Here is a 19,052-nt window from a genome sequence, read left to right as displayed (position 1 = left end):
TTCCATGAAGGCTCTTTCAATTCAGGAACACGCATATTATTTATTTCCATGAACATATTTATCTCATCTAATAGGCAAAAAAATCGATTTAATAATTCGCCACGACTAAGCCAGCGGACCTCGCTGTAATAAGGCAGGCTACCATACTGGCTTTCTACATACTCAAGAAAGCTTTTAAATTGCCTGTGTTGTAGCCCATGCTTCCTTATATAATTGGTTGTACGAAAAACAACACTCATCACATTTTTTAGAGTGATACTCTTTGCACATAAGTTTTCCTGGTGGATCAGCCAGTGAACGTCCCTTGTTTCATTCGGCACGATCAGTTTTTGCATTTTCTCCTTCAACAGCGCGACGATACCTGATTTTTTTTTCCCTGTCATCGCTGGTGCACCGTCTGTAGACACTGAAACTAAAGAATTCCACGACAATCCTATATTTTCAATACTTTCTTCAACACTACTTAAAATATCACCTCTGGTTGTAGTGTTCTTCATGGCTACTACATCGAGGAGCTCCTCCCTCACCTGAAGATCTCTATTAACACCTCTGATAAATATGGTAAGCTGCGCTGTTCCTATGATATCAACACTTTCGTCCAGAGATAGAGGATACGCCATAAAATCTTTAAGGATATTTGCAAGCTGGCTCGGGACGTCGTCTGCCATGTCCTGTATGCGACGCATAATGGTCATGTTAGATAATGGCACAATCCTAAACTGTTCAACTTGAGATGGACACAAATGTTCCGCGGCAACTACCAAATATTCTTTTATTAAATCGCCATCAGTGATGGGGAGCAGGGATTTTGCTAAAAGCAAAGCAATTTTGTAACTCACTCTGAGAGCTGCCTCAGTTGATTTTTCTTCGTCGTCCAGATCTTCTTCGGATAGCTTCCTTTTAAGTTTAATAACTTCCTGTGCACGATCTGGTCCATTACATTTTCCACTTCCGTAGTCTTTCGCGTGGTACGACATATAATGTCGCTGCAAATTAAATTTCCTAAAAGAATTCAGCGTTTTGTGACGTACTAAACATTTTGCAACACCATCTTTTTCTGTAAACAGATGCAATTCCTCCCAATGGGGGTTGAACTGCGAAAGCATGGTTGGGGTTACACAACGGCGACTTGACATGATTCTTAACCAGCGAAGTGACTGTTAGAGCTGATCGTAGTACTTTAAACGTTACACAGTCGGCGCGAATTCAATAGGCACGCTGCGGCCCTATCCAAACGTGCGCGCGCATTTCCCCTCCCTCCCCACTCCGCGACCTTGCACCTGATCGCGAGCACGTGCCTGAGCAGACGCGAGTACTCGCGCTTAAAACCGGCCAGATGTTAAGCCCTGTGCTAAATAATGCAAATTATGGATATAATATTACTGGAACATACCCACACAAAATCACACATTTGCTATACATGGATGATCTAAAACTACTGGCAGCAACCAATCAACAACTCAACCAATTACTAAAGATAACAGAAGTATTCAGAAATGATATAAATATGGCTTTTGGAACCGACAAATGTAAGAAAAATAGCATAGTCAAGGGAAAACACACTAAACAAGAAGATTACATATTGAATAACCACAGTGACTCCATAGAAGCGATGGAAAAAACAGATGCCTATAAATACCTAGGATACAGACAAAAAATAGGAATAGATCATATAAATATTAAAGAAGAACTAAAAGAAAAATATAGACAAAGACTAACAAAAATACTGAAAACAGAATTGACAGCAAGAAACAAGACAAAAGCTATAAATACTTATGCTATACCAATATTGACCTACTCATTTGGAGTAGTGAAATGGAATAACACAGACCTAGAAGCACTAAATACACTTACTCGTTCACAATGCCACAAATACAGAATACATCACATACATTAGGCAACAGAAAGATTCACATTAAGCAGAAAGGAAGGAGGAAGGGGATTCATCGACATAAAAAACCTACATTATGGACAGGTAGACAATTTAAGAAAATTCTGTCTAGAACGAGCACACACTAGCAAATTACACAAAGCAATCACTCATATAAATACATCGGCTACACCACTGCAATTTCATAACCACTTCTACAACCCTTTAGATCACATAACATCAACAGATACGAAGAAAATAAATTGGAAGGGAAAGGCACTACATGGCAAGCACCCGTATCATCTAACACAGCCACACATCGATCAAGACGCATCCAACACATGGCTAAGAAAAGGCAATGTATACAGTGAGACGGAAGGATTCATAATTGCAATACAGGATCAAACAATAAACACCAGATATTACAGCAAGCATATTATTAAAGATCCTAATACCACAACAGATAAATGCAGACTTTGCAAACAACAAATAGAAACAGTAGATCACATCACAAGCGGGTGTACAATACTAGCAAATACAGAATACCCCAGAAGACATGACAATGTAGCAAAAATAATACATCAACAGCTTGCCTTACAACATAAACTTATAAAACAACACGTTCCCACATACAAGTATGCACCAGAAAATGTACTGGAGAATGATGAATACAAAGTATACTGGAACAGAACCATTATAACAGATAAAACAACACCACATAACAAACCTGACATCATACTCACCAATAAAAAGAAGAAATTAACACAACTAATCGAAATATCCATACCCAATACAACAAATATACAAAAGAAAACAGGAGAAAAAATTGAAAAATACATCAAACTGGCTGAGGAAGTCAAGGACATGTGGCATCAGGATAAAGTTGACATTATACCAATTATACTATCAACTACAGGAGTCATACCACACAATATCCTCCAGTACATCAATGCAACACAGCTACATCCAAACTTATATATACAACCACAGAAATCTGTAATTATTGATACATGTTCAATTACCCGAAAGTTCCTAAATGCATTATAACATATACCGTACAGTTAAAAGGAAGTGACTCTTGATCAAGGTCTGCGTCACTTTCCATTTTTAACCAGACTTAACGTCTGAGAAAGTAAAGAAATAATATAATAAGTATTCAGCAATGATATAAATATTGCTTTTGGAACAGACAAATGTAAGAAAAACAGCATAGTTAAGGAAAAACACACTAAACAAGAAGATTACATATTGGATAACCACAGCGACTGCATAGGAGCGATGGAAAAAACAGATGCCTATAAATATCTAGGATACAGACAAAAAATATGAATAGATGATACAAATATTAAAGAAGAACTAAAAGAAAAATATAGACAAAGACTAACAAAAATACTGAAAACAGAATTGACAGCAAGAAACAAGACAAAAGCTATAAATACTTATGCTATACCAATATTGACCTACTCATTTGGAGCAGTGAAATGGAGTAACACAGATCTAGAAGCACTCAATACATTCACATGATCACAATGCCACAAATATAGAATACATCACATACATTCAGCAACAGAAGGATTCACATTAAGCAGAAAGGAAGGAGGAAGGGGATTTATCGACATAAAAACCCTACATTATGGACAGGTAGACAATTTAAGAAAATTCTGTCTAGAACGAGCACACACTAGCAAATTACACAAAGCAATCACTCATATAAATACATCGGCTACACCACTGCAATTTCATAACCACTTCTACAACCCTTTAGATCACATAACATCAACAGATACGAAGAAAGTAAATTGGAAAATGAAAACACTACCTGGCAAGCACCTGTATCATCTAACACAGCCACACATCGATCAAGACGCACCCGACACATGGCTAAGAAAAGGCAATATATACATTGAGACGGAAGGATCCATGATTGCAATACAGGATCAAACAATAAACACCAGATATTACAGCAAGCATATTATTAAAGATCCCAATACCACAACAGATAAATGCAGACTTTGCAAACAACAAATAGAAACAGTAGATCACATCACAAGCGGGTGTACAATACTAGCAAATACAGAATACCCCAGAAGACATGACAATGTAGCGAAAATAATACATCAACAGCTTGCCATACAATACAAACTTATAAAACAACACGTTCCCACATACAAGTATGCACCACAAAATGTACTGGAGAATGATGAATACAAAGTATACTGGAACAGAACCATTATAACAGATAAAACAACACCACATAACAAACCTGACATCATACTCACCAATAAAAAGAAGAAATTAACACATCTAATCGAAATATCCATACCCAATACAACAAATATACAAAAGAAAACAGGAGAAAAAATTGAAAAATACATCCAACTGGCTGAGGAAGTTAAGGATATGTGGCATCAGGACAAAGTTGACATTATACCAATTATACTATCAACTACAGGAGTCATACCACACAATATCCACCAGTACATCAATGCAACACAGCTACATCCAAACTTATATATACAACTACAGAAATCCGTAATTATTGATACATGTTCAATCACCCGAAAGTTCCTAAATGCAATATAACATATACCGTACAGTTAAAAGGAAGTCACGATTCATCAAGGTCCGCGTCACTTTCCATTTCTGACCAGACATAACGTCTGAGAAAAGGAAGAAAGAAAGAAAGAAAGAAAGAATAATAATAATAATAATAATAATAATAATAATGGCGGTAACCTATTTCCTGTCTCATTCTAGGCCAACGCTTGCGTGTGTGTGCTATTGTAATCTACTCCCCCTTGTGGCGGGTTCATTTGGAGATCCTAAGTACATTTATCTTAGCATAGATATGTTTCAGACACCGGCAGCCGAACCTAGTTACAAGGGAACCTCCCCATCGCAACCCCTTCAGATTTAGTGCTAGGAGAGCACAGAGGACAGCCCGTCAGAAACTGAACACAGATCAAGCATGAAAACAGGAAGAAGGTGTACTGGATTGTGAAAAGAAAAGCAAAATAGAAATGCAGTACAGATCAGCCGAGGAGAGAAATGACGTCGTGATTAGGTGGTCACGGTGTTGGACCACCCTCGCGCCAATATATATATTTTTTTTTTTTTTGTGCTGTTCGCTTTATTCAAATTTGTGTATGTATCGTGGCGTAACGTCAGTTTGCAACAGCAAGGTGTAAGGTATAATGACAGTTGATTCTGCACAAATATATTGTTCAAATGTGTGTGAAATCTTATGGGACTTAACTGCTAAGGTCTTCAGTCCCTAAGCTTACACACTATTTAATCTAAATTATCCTAAGGACAAACACACACACACACACACACACACACACACACACACACACACACACACACACACACACACACACACATGCCCGAGGGAGGACTCGAACCTCCGCCGGGACCAGCTGCCTCTATTAGCAGCTGAAAGGAAGTGCCTTTCTAATGGGAACCGCGAACGTTTGATGACAAGGCGACAATTCAACCGAATCCAACACCTGAAAACGCGTCTGGTGTGTCATACACGGCATTAGTGACAGCACATGTGTCGTGTGATGGGCATCCCTTATCGACGTACCTAATTTGTACGCCTGGTGAGTGAGTGAGAGAGATATGCCTCCTTGCCCGATTTAGGTGTTCATATGAATGTGATAACTCCCAAGGAAACGATGAAAACATAACAGTTTGTAACAAAAGTTGCAACAAATTAGCGCAACAGTTTCACAATCTCACGGTTTATCTGTGCTCTGTCAAAACATATGTCTGTAACGTTTTTGAAGTTGCTTGCCGTTTTGGAAGTCTTAGCTCTTGAATTCCTTTTGTTGTAACATATTTCCCACCCGCTTATTTGTTGTTTTCATTTCTGTGAAGCGTCTGTGTGGTATCTCGCCTGCTCTCATTATTCATCACATTCAGTTGTGAGGGCAACGTATTCTTACCACGTGACGGACATCTTTAACCAGCGTATAGTATGATAACTGCCAAGACTACAGAAAGAGATCAAACATTTCAATGACCGGACGGACTGCTCATAATGTTGTGGAAAACAAAAAACGGCGCAAGGGAGATTTGAACACAGCTCGCCCACTTGGTAGTCCAACACCGTGCCCCTTGGACGCTACTGCTGTTTCTGGTTGCTCGTTATTGCACTTCTCGCTGTTGGACCGTTCATTGTTTCTATTTTGCGTTTTTTCACGGTTTAGTACATCTTTCTCCTTTTTTCATGCTTGATCTGTGTTCTGTTTTTGATGGGCTATCGACTGGATCATCTTACCACTAAATCTGAGGGCGGGCAGAGGGGGGGGGGGGGGGGAGGGGGGAGAGGGGTGCGTTGGGGTGTTTCTCTTATTAGTAGTGAACAATATAAAATATAACTATGGTTTAATTCTACAAACAACAACCAGCGCATTAAACTTACACTATTTATCACGGCCATGAACCCCTTTCCAACTAAAATATTGGATTACGCAAGATTTTTACCGGAACCGAACTGCTTGTGTATTGTTCTAAATTTTCTATGTTACTGAAGCGATGTGATGAATTTCGTGCACATTGGATCTGTTCACAGTCCGACGTTGTCGTGACTTCTGTGGTGCGTGATCTGCTGATTAGCCTAATTATTTTTCCATTTTTCTGCCATTTTCCCGCCTCAGTTTTCTGTAGAAAAATTTCAATATCTATGGGCATATACTGACGAAAGTGAATTGATTAATAGAGACTACAACAAAGTTGAAAGTAATGTGGTATGTGAATTCTTTATGGTAGGACAAGAATATTTCTAGCAACAATAAGAAAAGAGTAGGTGCGCTAATGTTTGAATCGGTCGTGCGCTTTGGATCAGAACTATGTATTTTAAAAGGTGACCTCGAAAGAAGGCAGTAAGCTGTTGAAATGGATAATTTACGAAGGACTGCCAGAATATCAAGAACCGAGAAAAAAGCTAATGATGACCTTAGAGCTGGAATAAGGGCAAGTGAAACAGTGATGAGATTGAAATAAAATCATTGAAGTGTTGTGCGCATTCGTTGAGAATGCGAGATAATCGGTAGTCAAACAGAATTTTTTAATGGAAACCACCTGGAAGACACAAAAGCGACAGATCACGGCAATCTATGAAAGGCCATAGTACCGAAATGTGGGAGCATCGTGGAGTTTGTGAGGAGAATATGGTCTGAATACAGGCTTGGCAGAAGGTAACGAAAATACAGCAAAAAGTTATTGACTGATCTTCGCATTAATTAATCCTACAATAATAATAATAATAATAATAATAATAATAATAATAATGCAATACAGCTACATCCGAACTTATATATACAACTACAGAAATCTATAATTATTGACACTTGTTCAATTACCCGAAAGTTCCTAAATGCGATGTAACATATGCCGTGCAGTTAAAAGGAATTCACGCTTGATCAAGGTCCGCGTCACCTTCCATTTTTAACCAGACATAACGTCTGAGACAAGAAAGAAATAATAATCCCCGTGGAGGCCCGGGAAAAGAATAGGCCTCCGGTATGTACTGCCGGTCGTAAAAGGCGACGAGAAAGCACAAACCACTAATAGGGCTAACCCCCCTTTTAGTGCGTTTAGTTGGTTCAGGACAGAACTAATGAAGCCTCAGACAAGCGCTGTCATGGTCGGGGACGACGCTTGATCCCTATGCCCGTCCACAATCGTAACGACACTGCTAGCCACACGGAAAATGATTTAAATCCAAATAGAGGTGTTTTGCAGAATATGGTTCCTGCAACAACTCTAGAAGGAAAACAAAGACAGAGGATGAGATGGTCAGATGAAGTTAACCGACACCTCATGTTCTGTTATTATCAAGCAACAAACTTAGGAACCAACACAACTGAATACAGATCACAAGTATACACAACATTTATTACCAGATATCCAGAATTAAAATTTTTAACAGAACAAAGACTAGCTGATCAGATCTGTGTAATAATCAAAAATAACAGGATGTCCCAGTCAGAAATAGAAAACATCAAACAAGAAGTACAACAAACACGGGAACAAAATAATGTGCAATCAGAAGAAGAAAATACAGTAATGGACTCAAACATCCCAGAGCAAACAAACAAAGAACAACACGAATCAATTAAACAATCAGAGGAAAACGAAATCTTAAGACAGCCACCAGAACAAGCACAAATAGAACAGGGAGTGACACATGTTAGATATGGAAGAAAAATTTCAGCTGACACATATAGAATACAAAGACACAAATACAGACATTAGACCATTCTTTCATAGACCACCAAATAACCCACAAGTCGAATAATAATAATAATAATAGTTAACGAGATTTAGGGATCTTGACAAACTGGAAAGAGTTGAAAGAGGAATTCTAAGGAAGATACTGGGACCTAGAACTAATAGTAACTGAATGCAAGTTAAAATCAAACAGAGAGCTCCAGTTGAAAGTGGAAAACCTAACTGATGTAATTAGAAAAAGAAGACTACATTTATGGCCAGACATACTGAATGGGTAAGAAGACTAAGCAAGCAGATCTTAAGCTTACTAAACAGCTACAAATCCAAACCCACATGGTTCACCGACATTGACAAAGATGTGAAAAACACGGGAATTTGAATGGACCTAATAGATAACAAAATACTTTTTATGGAAGTAACACAAAAGGCAACATTTCGCGAAAGGAAGCGACCTGCAGAAGAAAGAAAGTAGACCCAAGAAGAAAAAGAACGACACTCTCGAAGGACGAAGGAAGTCGGGGACCAACGAAAATTAAAGACAAAGAAGCAGAATAAAAGTTGATTTATCGTAGCCCCCAAAAGGGTTACTCGAATAAAGAAAGAAAGAAATAATAATAATAATAAATTTGTATACGTTTCCTTTGTCTGTTAAAGTACCCGTGGCTGCTTGCGTTACACATTATTCCCCAGCTGACACAACACTCCTTGTCTTAGCCTACACTAGACGGGAAATGAACCAAAGATTGTGGTTGACTAGGGGGGAGGTTGATACTATGCCTGTCACGTAAATAATCACCAAATATTCGAACTGCTGAAAGAGCCTGTGTGGCTACTGGCTACCCTGACAGGTACAGTTCGCAGCCGCGGTCTAGTCGATCGATCACTCATCCGTTTGTCCTGTAGTAGGAGCGATGTCGCAGTACGCTGAACTTCGACTACCCTGCCTTCGCTTCCCTCCTTACGGTGCCGTGCGAGGCAAACTTGTCCGTGTGGCTACGGAGCGCGCCGGTAGAGACTGAGCACTGCTGTGTGTTTGTGCAGGAGATAACCCGCAAGCTGTACGGCGAGGAGGCGGACGTGGAGACGGGCGGCAACGGGAGCGGCGGAGGCGGAGGCGGGGGCGGGGGCGGCAGCGGCGGGGTCGGCTCTGGAGGGGGCGAGAGCGTGGGCGTGGGCGCCGTGCTGCGCAGCATCGTCGCCGACTACGAGGAGCAGGAGGCGCACCACGGCCACGGCAGCGCCCTCGCCGCCTTCGGGCTCGCCGCGCTGATGCACCAGCAGCACCAGCAGCAGCATCACAGCCACCACCACCAGCAGCACCAGGCGCTGCAGGGGCCGGCCGACCGCTGGCTGCCCAGCGACGAGCCGCCGCCGGCGTGGGCGGGCGGCTCGCGCGTCGCCACCTACAACCCGGCGCAGAAGCTGTTCCGCTGCGCCGACTGCGGCTGCGTCGGCTTCCTGGCGCGCGTCGCCGAGCACTGGCTCGGCTCGCACGCCAACCTGCGCGTCTTCCACTGCCCGCAGTGTCCGTACTCGAGCGCCTGGGCACGCTGCGTGCGCACGCACCTGACGCGCCAGCACGCCGTGGCGCCCGCCGACGCCGACGCCGCACTCTTCGCCAACAACCCGGTGCTCGAGGAGGTGTCCAAGTTCCTGCACCGGCTCAAGGCGCGCGCCGAGGCGGCCGCCGCTGCGGCCGTCGCGGGGCTGGTACGGCCGCCGCCGCCGCCCCCGCTGCTGGTGCCGCAGGCGTGTCCTCCGCCGCCGCCAAGCGGACACCCTCCACCCCCGCCGCCTCCGTCGCACCACCCTCCCGCACCGTCACTGCCACCACCACCGCCGCCACCGCCTCCGCCGTCGGCATCCCATCAGCAACAGCAACAGGACTCGGGCGGCGTCAAGCGGTACTGCTGCGGCTACTGCCCGTATTCGACGGACCGGCGCGACCTTTTCACGCGCCACGAGAACATCCACCGCGAGGAGAAGCCGTTTCAGTGCTACGTGTGCCAGAAGCAGTTCAACCGCGCGGACCACGTGAAGAAGCACTTTCTGCGCATGCACCGCGACTACCCGTACGACCTGAACCGCGTGCGCCGCCAGCCGGACAAGAGCCCGCCGGCGCCGTCGCCGGGCGCCGCCGCGCCGGCCGTGCCCACGCCGGGGGCGACGCCGGGCCTGCCGCACCACTACTTCGCCGCCGACCGGCCGGGCGCGCGGCCGCTGTCGGTGCCGCCTCCGCCGCCGCCGCCCACCGCCGCCCACCCGCCGCTGCACGCGCTCGACGTGCCCGCCGGCTTCCCCCCGCCGGTGCTGCGGCCGCCGACGTATCCCCCGCCTCCACCCGACTGCGGCGGCAAGCGCGCGGGCTGCGCCGCCAAGTCGCACGCTAGCAAGAACAAGAAAAAGGCCGACAAGCGCTATTCGTGCTGCTACTGCTCGTGGTCCGGCGTCGACAACTGGTGCCTGAAGCGACACCTCAACACGCACCTGAAGCCGTTCGTGTGCGCGCTGTGCGACTACAAGGCGGCGCGCGCCGAGCGGCTGGCGACGCACGTGCTCAAGGTGCACAACAAGCGCGCCTGCGGCAAGTGCTCCTTCCTCGCCGACGACCAGGCGCAGCTGGCCATCCACAGACAGGAGCACCACCAGTAAGTACGGCCCGGGCCTCGCTCCGAGGCCGCCTCTACCTGCTTACCTCTCACTCTCTGTCTCTCTCTCTCTTCTCTGCCGCTTCAAATTCTCTCTCGCTCCTTTCAGTTATCGCTGCCGCCCTAACTCTCCCTCCTTTCTCGGTATTTTTGCAGTCCGTGGGAACATGGGAACGGTTTTACTTCCGACACCTTATCCCCAAGCCATCCACATTCGATAGCGAGTGCTTCCGGGTAAGGAAAACAAAAAAAATGAACATTGAATATCCACTTTGCTGTAACGATTTTTTGTGCTGCTATTCTGAAAAGACTGACTTGTGAGGATTCACACATTACACCTCTTCACTAAGGAACTTTACACTTATAAGTCTCGTTATATTTCTTGCTCTTTTGCTATAGTGTCAAGTAGCTTTGAGACCAATATTAATTGTGGACTTGTATAAAAAAAGAGAACTAAAAAGGCTGAGAAACGAAAAGTCTGATGGTGAATGCTCAAAATGTTTGATATCTCAGGAAAAGAAATGATCAGTAGTGTTTATAAGAAAGGATGTTAGTAGAGGAACTGTGTGGTTGCTAGAGTGAAGAAGAGGGAGTGCACTGAGGAGGGCGTTTCATCTATTGGCTGACGGAGACCCCCTGCGTGTTGCAGGCACCAGGGCGCTGCCCCGAGCAACCACTTTGGCCTGCTAAAGCGCGAGCAGCAGTATGAGCTGGGTCTGCCGCTCCACGCCTTCAGCGCGCCGCGGTCCGCACCCAAACAGCAGCACTTCGGTGCGGCGCGCCTTTTCCACTACATGGAAGCGTCCGACACCTCCGACCAGGACGAGGAGGAGGAGCCGGTAAGCTGCTCTGCCCAGCGGCCTCCGCCGCCCGTCGGCTGCCGGCAGTGCGGCTGCGAGTTCGCCGACGTCAACTCTCTGCAGACGCACCAGCTCGTCCACCACACGGCCAAGAGCGGCGCGCCCGAGGCTGCCACTGCCACTGCCACCGCGAAGAAGCCGTGCACCAAACCGCTGCCCTACCGCTGTAGCGTCTGCGAGTGCAGCCTCGCGTCACAGGCACTGATGCTGGAGCACATGCGGATACACAACGGACGCCTGCTCGCCTGCAAGGAGCGCGGCTGTGCCTTCGTCACTCCGCTCGGGGAGTCAGCACTCAGGGACCACTCCAAAATGCACTCCCCTTCTGTCGGCAATACTCCCCTTTGCTGCCCCCACTGCCAACATCCTCTGGACTCTGTCGAATCCCTACAGCGGCACAGGCCGCTTCACCACTTACCTGAAACCCTCTGCGATCTCTGTGACAGTGTTTGCCAAAAGTTTCGCCACTGCCCACCACTCTCTGCCACTGCCTGCTGTGGATCTGGCTGTGTAGACCTGAAAACTGGAACTTCCCTCGACTGTTCGTTTCCAAAAACTGACCAAGCTACAGCTGGCACGAAACGTTCTCGGAAGCAGAGGCAGCCCAGACGAGTTGTAGCGAGAGGAGAAGACGCGTCGGAAATTCGCGTCCTGAAACACTCGGCGTCTCCGAAGCCGCGGTCTGCCAAGTGGAGAAGTCTCGGCGCCAGTCGCACCTTGTGTCAACTCCGAGAGAAGTATATGAGCGGACTCCTCTCCCGCAAGAGGATAAGGTGCAGCTGGTGTCCGCAACAGGCGCCACTGTTCCCCTACCACACGCCGGCCACACTGGCGCTGCACAATACGTGGCGCCATAGCATTCGCAAGTTTGAATGCGAGCACTGTAGTGAAACCTTCCGCCACCGCTACCAAGTGATCATACATTCCAGCAGGGAACACGCCGCAGTAAGCAGCACCAGTCGCGGAGACGGATCGGAAGGGAAACCGGTGGAGGACGTTTCACAGCAGTCTGGACCAGAAAGTGGATGTCAAGGTGGAAAGGAGCGAATGACTGTAAACACTCCCTCTTGCCCTCTGGCGGAACCCACATTTCCTAGCATGAATGTACCTGATTCTCTGAGTGAAAATGTGCCAATGACAACGAAAGAACTCTGCAATGGAGATAGCCTACGCAGTGTCCAAAGTTATACAAAAAACTCCATTTTAAATATTCCACTGCCGCCACCCATTATGGCAACGTCGTCTTCGGTATTGTGACCGTATTACTTCTCTTACTAGGTTACATCTTTTCACTCAAGGGTTAAAGTGCAATAAACGTGTTTTCCACGTCCTATTTTTCGTTATGTGTGAATGAAATGAAGTGTGTCACAGCAATGTAACTGTGATAAATATAATGATACCTTTAACTTAATAGTTAATTAAGACTGTATATATAATAAATTTTTACTCCTTCATACAGTTAAATGAGAACATTTAGTAAAAAAAATTGCAACTAATAACTGAACATCTCCATTTTATTGTAACTTTGTCATAAATTTCTTACTGTTGCTTAAATATGTTTTTTCTTAATTTTAGTTCTCCGAAGTGTATTGTTTCAGAATGATGAGCATGACAGTTCTGTAGTGTAAATGATATGAATACAGTTTCACACTGAAATATCTTTTAGTGGAATGTTCAAGGCTTAGTTTTCACACAGCTTCTGGAAATACAGAAATGTTTTGAACCACAGCTTTGGTAGTCACTAAACTTCGTGAAACTTTCTGAACTCAGCTAATAGTGAAACCTGTAAACGAAGCACATTTCAAGCAAACACACTTTAAGTATGAAAGCATCAAGCTAAAACAATACATTGCACCAATAATAGAGTCAAAATGAAAGTGATCAGCTAAACACTGCCTCATACTGACTAGATAAATATAGGAATTGTGATAAATTTATTTATTATCATAGGCTACGTAAAAAATTCCTAACCCATGCAGTACTTTGTAAGAAAATAGAAATGGCAATCATTTTCATAACGCCCTATGTTCAATATTAAGTTCCTAACAACATGACTCAGCACTAGAATCAAATCTGGCGAATTTTCCTCGTCATCTACAGTATCTTTCACTGTTTCAATGTCCAAATATGAATTTGTAATTAGAGACATATCACTGTCTGATAAAGTACACAAAAATGTGAACTATATGATAATGCACAATCATATGTTTTTGATATGTTTAATTTCTTCATCTCCTTGCATCTTTTCTCTTCGTTTGTCTCATTATGTTGTGTGTCAGCTTCATTATGTTACTCTGTTGGTTTCTAATTTTCTGTTATAAGTGAAACAAAAGCAGTTTCTCACTGGAAGATACTTAAATAGCAATAAGTAATTAGTTTAATAATCACTAGAAGAAACTAGAAAAGTGTAGTTTTCATTAGAATGAATTGAATCACTTATACTCGGTTGCAGTTAAAGTGGCATTACATTATACAGGAGTTCCATGTAAAATTTAATGGCCATTAGCAGACATCTAGAAATGTCACCCATTAAGAAGGTGAATAGATGATGTCATTCATAATTTTAGATATAATTTAAAATTTGTTAAAAATCTAAACATTATTTATATAAATGCTACAATATTGATTTATCTCCAGATCACTAATAACTATGCAACAGTAATTACAATATTCATTAGCAAACTCACTTTGCACAGATTTGGCCAAATCAGGGCATTGATGTTTTCATAATTTTTTAAGTCAGTGATAACAGAAATTTCAGGGACAGAAACAATAGCATCAGCAACTAAGTTAAACTTAGAGAACACTAGCAGTTTGTTCCAATATTGCAAATAAAGCTGGTGATGAAAAACTAAATTAAAAATTGTTTTCTGCAATTATAAGAATACATTACTTGATGGTTGCAATATTTTACAGTATCTACATTCATTCCTAGTTTTGGCTACCAGTGAAATTGTTGTAACATTATGTAGTTTCATCTGTATTAAATTTCAAGAGTTTTCCTTGTGTGGTATAATTTTGAGGGCTATAAAATGTAATGGGTTTTAGTTCAGGAAGATCCTATTTTTGTATTTCTTATTTACATGGTATCTGGAAACAGAATCCTTAAAATCAAATGAAACAACTAGAACCTACTGATCATTCTCCCTCAAAAGTATGCAGTTAGTGGGATATATAGAGCTAATTTAATTATGTTTGCTGTAGCAGTTGCTGTAAATGTTGTGATTATGGATGGACTTCTTGTAAACCTGCCATAACAAGTTCTGCTATGCCTCACTGCTAACAACATATGTATAATCCAAACAGTATGTCCTCATCACATGCTACTTGTAATTCTCAAACAAATGTGCGTATATTATGTAAACTAACACACTCACTAATAGCAAATGTCACTGGAGTTCAGTTTTTTCTAAATACACTGCTAGCTTGTTGTCGATATGAGTACTGCACATAGTTCAATATTCTGATAAATTGTGGCAAAGAAGAATAACAGGAAACTTATGTTAAATAATAAATAATCTGCATGTCACCTTGTCTTTCATATTTGTTCATTAAAATTGTACTTTTGATAGTACATGTGCAGCCATTTCTTAAAATCTCATCTATTTCAGAACCTATGCTTCTAACATGATAGAGAAAGAAATGGAGATATCTTTTACTTAAACTGCTCACAACTTCTATGTGCTCATTGTGCATCTGCAAGTAACATAACCAAAAATCGTTTTGTTGAACTATTTTTAGGTAGTGGAGTGCCGAAATAGAGAAACAATACCTTTGGTTTATCATGTTTTACTTTCTGGATTGATAAAGAGTGTAATTGCCAAACAACAGACTCTAGTGATAGTGTGTGATGAGAAAGTGATTACCACCTGGGAATGGAAAAGTTATTGTAATGCTTAAAAAAATTCGACTGGTTTTTAAACAGCACCAATATTTATTAATATAATTTTTTCCTCTCTTGTAAAACTACTTGCATATGAAAAATGTTCTTTCATTTCAATTTTCCTCTACGTGTCAAAGAAATGAAATATCACATTTATTTATTTCTAGTAGATAGTCAGTAACAACTCTTCTTGTTTGAGTACATGTTATATAGATATGATGAGTTACAGCAAAATAGAATAATTTAAATTTTCATCTTAAGGAGAGCACAAAATTTCAGTAATGCATTAAAAACAGAAGAAATTCAAAAGGATTACTCTCTGTGCTAAGGTAGAAAAGCCCTATATCTTACAATTGCTATAGGTTGTTGTCAGTTATTTTCTGTATTTTTAGCCTCTCAATGTAATACTCTTCCTATATAACATTCAGAGCTGTTTGCATCTGATATAAGTGATGGTACAATATCTGACACAAAAGAGTATTTTAATTTATATATATCACAATGGCCAGTAATTTTTCACTGTAAATTCAAGAACTCATCTCTGTAGGGAATTTTTAATTTTAAAATATAGTTTCTCTGAAAAATGAGAGGAAACAGTAACAGTAATGAGACAAAGGGCAGTTGCAAAGAATACATGTTGTTTTTCTGCTTTGGTGAATCACAGAAAATTTAAATGTTATACTTTATACAATTTTTATAGTAATTCATGTATCCAACCTGTCTACAATATTGCCTCTTGATAATTAACTGTCAGAAATCATATGTCATGTACTTGAAAAGTATTCACTTTGCAAAAACTGATCATCACTACAAAATCTTACCAGAATTTGACATATTTTTCATAGTGTCTTCTTGTACTATTCAAACTGCAATTTCTCTGTAGAATAGCTAATAATGTCATCAAAACTGAAAATTGGGATTTGCACTTGTATGTTTAATTTTCTGATTTTAAGTTGTGTTAGGCAGAGTAGGTGCACAGGACTTATTTACAAATCCAAAGCAGGTTGTGCATAAATCATACTGTAAAAGAAGCAAACCACACAGTTCAGTATATTTTAAATACACCATTATGTTTCATTTTTATTATGAAAGGTATATTGTTAATTATTTACACAAACTTACTTTGGAAACACTATGGATTTCATAATGCAGTATGGTGTCACTTTGTTTTATTTTGCTAAAAATTGATAAAGTATGAATAAAATAGTTTCAAACTCTCATAACTATGTTAATAATAATCCTAGCTATAGAGGAATTCATTCTGAACTTAATATTGCCAGCAAACTATAATCAGTACTATGAAACTTATAAAATTAAAGAAACTGGGAAACTGAAATTATGAGTTACATCAGTTAGAGACCATACTTGTCTGTTTCCTAGCAATTACAATGATACATGTGATGTACTTTTTTATTATCAGTTTCTAGATAATGTAATTTCATTACTCCATATCCTCCATATATTTTGTCTAATAATTTTCTGTCATGTCACAATTTGTGCAGCAAATAATGACTTAATGGTACTCTTTATTGCTTGACTGATGTTCTTACTTTGCAGTCTGGTGGTATTTTATGCATTTTTAAGATTTATGCCTGGAAGTTATAGAAAATATTTTGTACTTATGAAGAGTATGATAAAAGTGATAAATAGTGCAAATATTTTCATGTAAAAAATTGTAATTTGATTCAGTGACCTTCTGAAATTATAGAATTTTTTACTGAAAAACTGACATTATTTTTACAAGAATATACCCATCGAAATTTCCTAAAATACATAACTTTAAATTCCTATCTAGAAGCTTTGTATGTTAATTATCTTTCAAGTATTTAATCATTTTCAACATCTGTAACTTAATAGTACATATAAAATCTCTTCGTATTTTCTACTTATTAAATCTTTAATCAGCCAGAACTGAATACAGATGAACATGAATGTGGTATGACCTTCAACAAATGCACGCGCACCCACACACACACACACACACACACACACACACACACACACACACACACACACACACAGAGTGTCTCTCCCCTGAGGCTAGTTGGTCTACAACTGTTGTTGCTGATCTTTGATATCCTGATTACTGATACTGAGACAGAGTTGATATCTGCGTTGGTACCCCATACGTCTGGGGGTCTCACTGGCCAAAGGTATGTGCCATATGTGGATGACCATTGTCCTGCTGAAAGATATTGCCATAGGAGAGGTAACACATGAGGATGAAAGATGTACATGACATACTGTCATTCGATCAGAGTTCTCTGTCACTAACAGCCATGACCTGATGTCATGCTTGATGGCTGCCACACTGTAATGGAGTTAATGTAGAATATCTTGCATTTAGTTGCAGCATGTGATAATAAAAATTATGCCTTGAAATGGTATACCACATGCATAATAAAATCCTTGTCAGACCAAGTGATGAAGATAGGTAACTAAAGTACTATTGATATGTGATAGGTAGCATCCAGTGTTCAAGAATTTATTAAACTTATTAAAATTTGTACTGTTTTCTGATTTTTTAATAAACAGTTTACATCATGTTAAGAGTACAGACACTTCAACTAGTTGTTCATTCATAAAAATGAATTTAACATCTGTCAAAATTAGAAGACACATTAAAAGTACATTTTATTTATTACAAAGAAAGGGATATAATTAAACTGACACACACTTTGTAGGCAAATGTCATCTAATTACCTAATCTGTTTTTCATTTGTAGATTTGAAGATCATCATGAAGAGCCAAAATTAGTGATTTATAATATATGCATATGAGACGCTCTTGAAATTTACTGTTTCTTTATCTCTAGTGATGAAATGTCGTCCATTATCATTATAGTAAAATTTCATTAACTATAATAATGGCAAGATTTTTTCAAAGCAAATTAATTATAATCTATAGAAAACATAGTCTGTATATCAACAACTTTATATTCTGTTGAGGAGGTAAAAGTCCTCTATGGGACATTGCAAAAACTTGTAAATCACAATACATACTACTAAAATTATTACTATTGTGGTGAATTTCAATGAAAAGCTGCATGAAACAAAAAAATAATTTTCGTGTTGGTAATTCCGTCCATGGAAGAAAAAAATACTGCAGTCATGTAAAGAATTTACCCAGAAGCACAATATTTTTCGTTTCAATGCAAACAGAAAATGGACTCAACAAGGAGAAAATGCAACTAAAAGTGAAACTGACTTTATTTTAACAGACGATATATGAAATTTTAAGGATTGGTGATTCCAAACCAGTTTAAATTTCAGATGTGTACAGAGCAATAAACTGATATAAAATCTACAAAGATATAGATTTACCATTCAGCCGAGACACAAATGTGTATCATAACAGGGTGGTTATGAATATTTAGGTATAACAGACTAAATTAAGTAGAATGTTCAGTATCATAAAACATGAAGATATATTTTTGCTCTGTGTCGCATCTATCTACAATTGAGTAGGTCATTTTAGAAATAGAACTTCACATTTTATGAAAAATGAATTATTTATGTCCATGGCAGGGTAGCCACAGTGTTCCCTATAGA

The 19,052-nt window shown here is 40.9% G+C and overlaps 1 protein-coding gene and 1 long non-coding RNA gene across 2 annotated transcripts in view; both read left to right on the top strand.

Annotated features, from left to right (window-relative positions):
* LOC126485083 (uncharacterized) overlaps positions 1 to 9,258 on the top strand; it is a 184,759-nt gene extending 175,501 nt beyond the window's left edge. The window contains exon 3 of the long non-coding RNA XR_007587904.1: positions 9,152 to 9,258. This is a non-coding gene — a long non-coding RNA (uncharacterized LOC126485083). The remainder of the gene's footprint in view (positions 1 to 9,151) is intronic.
* Positions 9,259 to 9,379: 121 nt separating this feature from the next.
* LOC126484924 (zinc finger protein 668) lies at positions 9,380 to 13,011 on the top strand. The gene is made up of 4 exons (XM_050108526.1): positions 9,380 to 9,816; positions 9,883 to 10,246; positions 10,469 to 10,758; positions 11,408 to 13,011. The coding sequence occupies exons 1-4, from the start codon at positions 9,380 to 9,382 to the stop codon at positions 12,873 to 12,875; spliced, it is 2,559 nt and encodes an 852-aa protein (XP_049964483.1). The 3' UTR covers positions 12,876 to 13,011.
* The last annotated feature ends 6,041 nt before the right edge of the window (positions 13,012 to 19,052 follow it).

Source organism: Schistocerca serialis, chromosome 6 (assembly GCF_023864345.2).
Source record: "Schistocerca serialis cubense isolate TAMUIC-IGC-003099 chromosome 6, iqSchSeri2.2, whole genome shotgun sequence".
Taxonomy (NCBI): Eukaryota; Metazoa; Arthropoda; class Insecta; order Orthoptera; family Acrididae; genus Schistocerca; species Schistocerca serialis.
The sequence above is the reverse complement of the archived record's forward strand: the minus strand, read 5'-3'. Positions and strand labels throughout refer to the sequence as shown.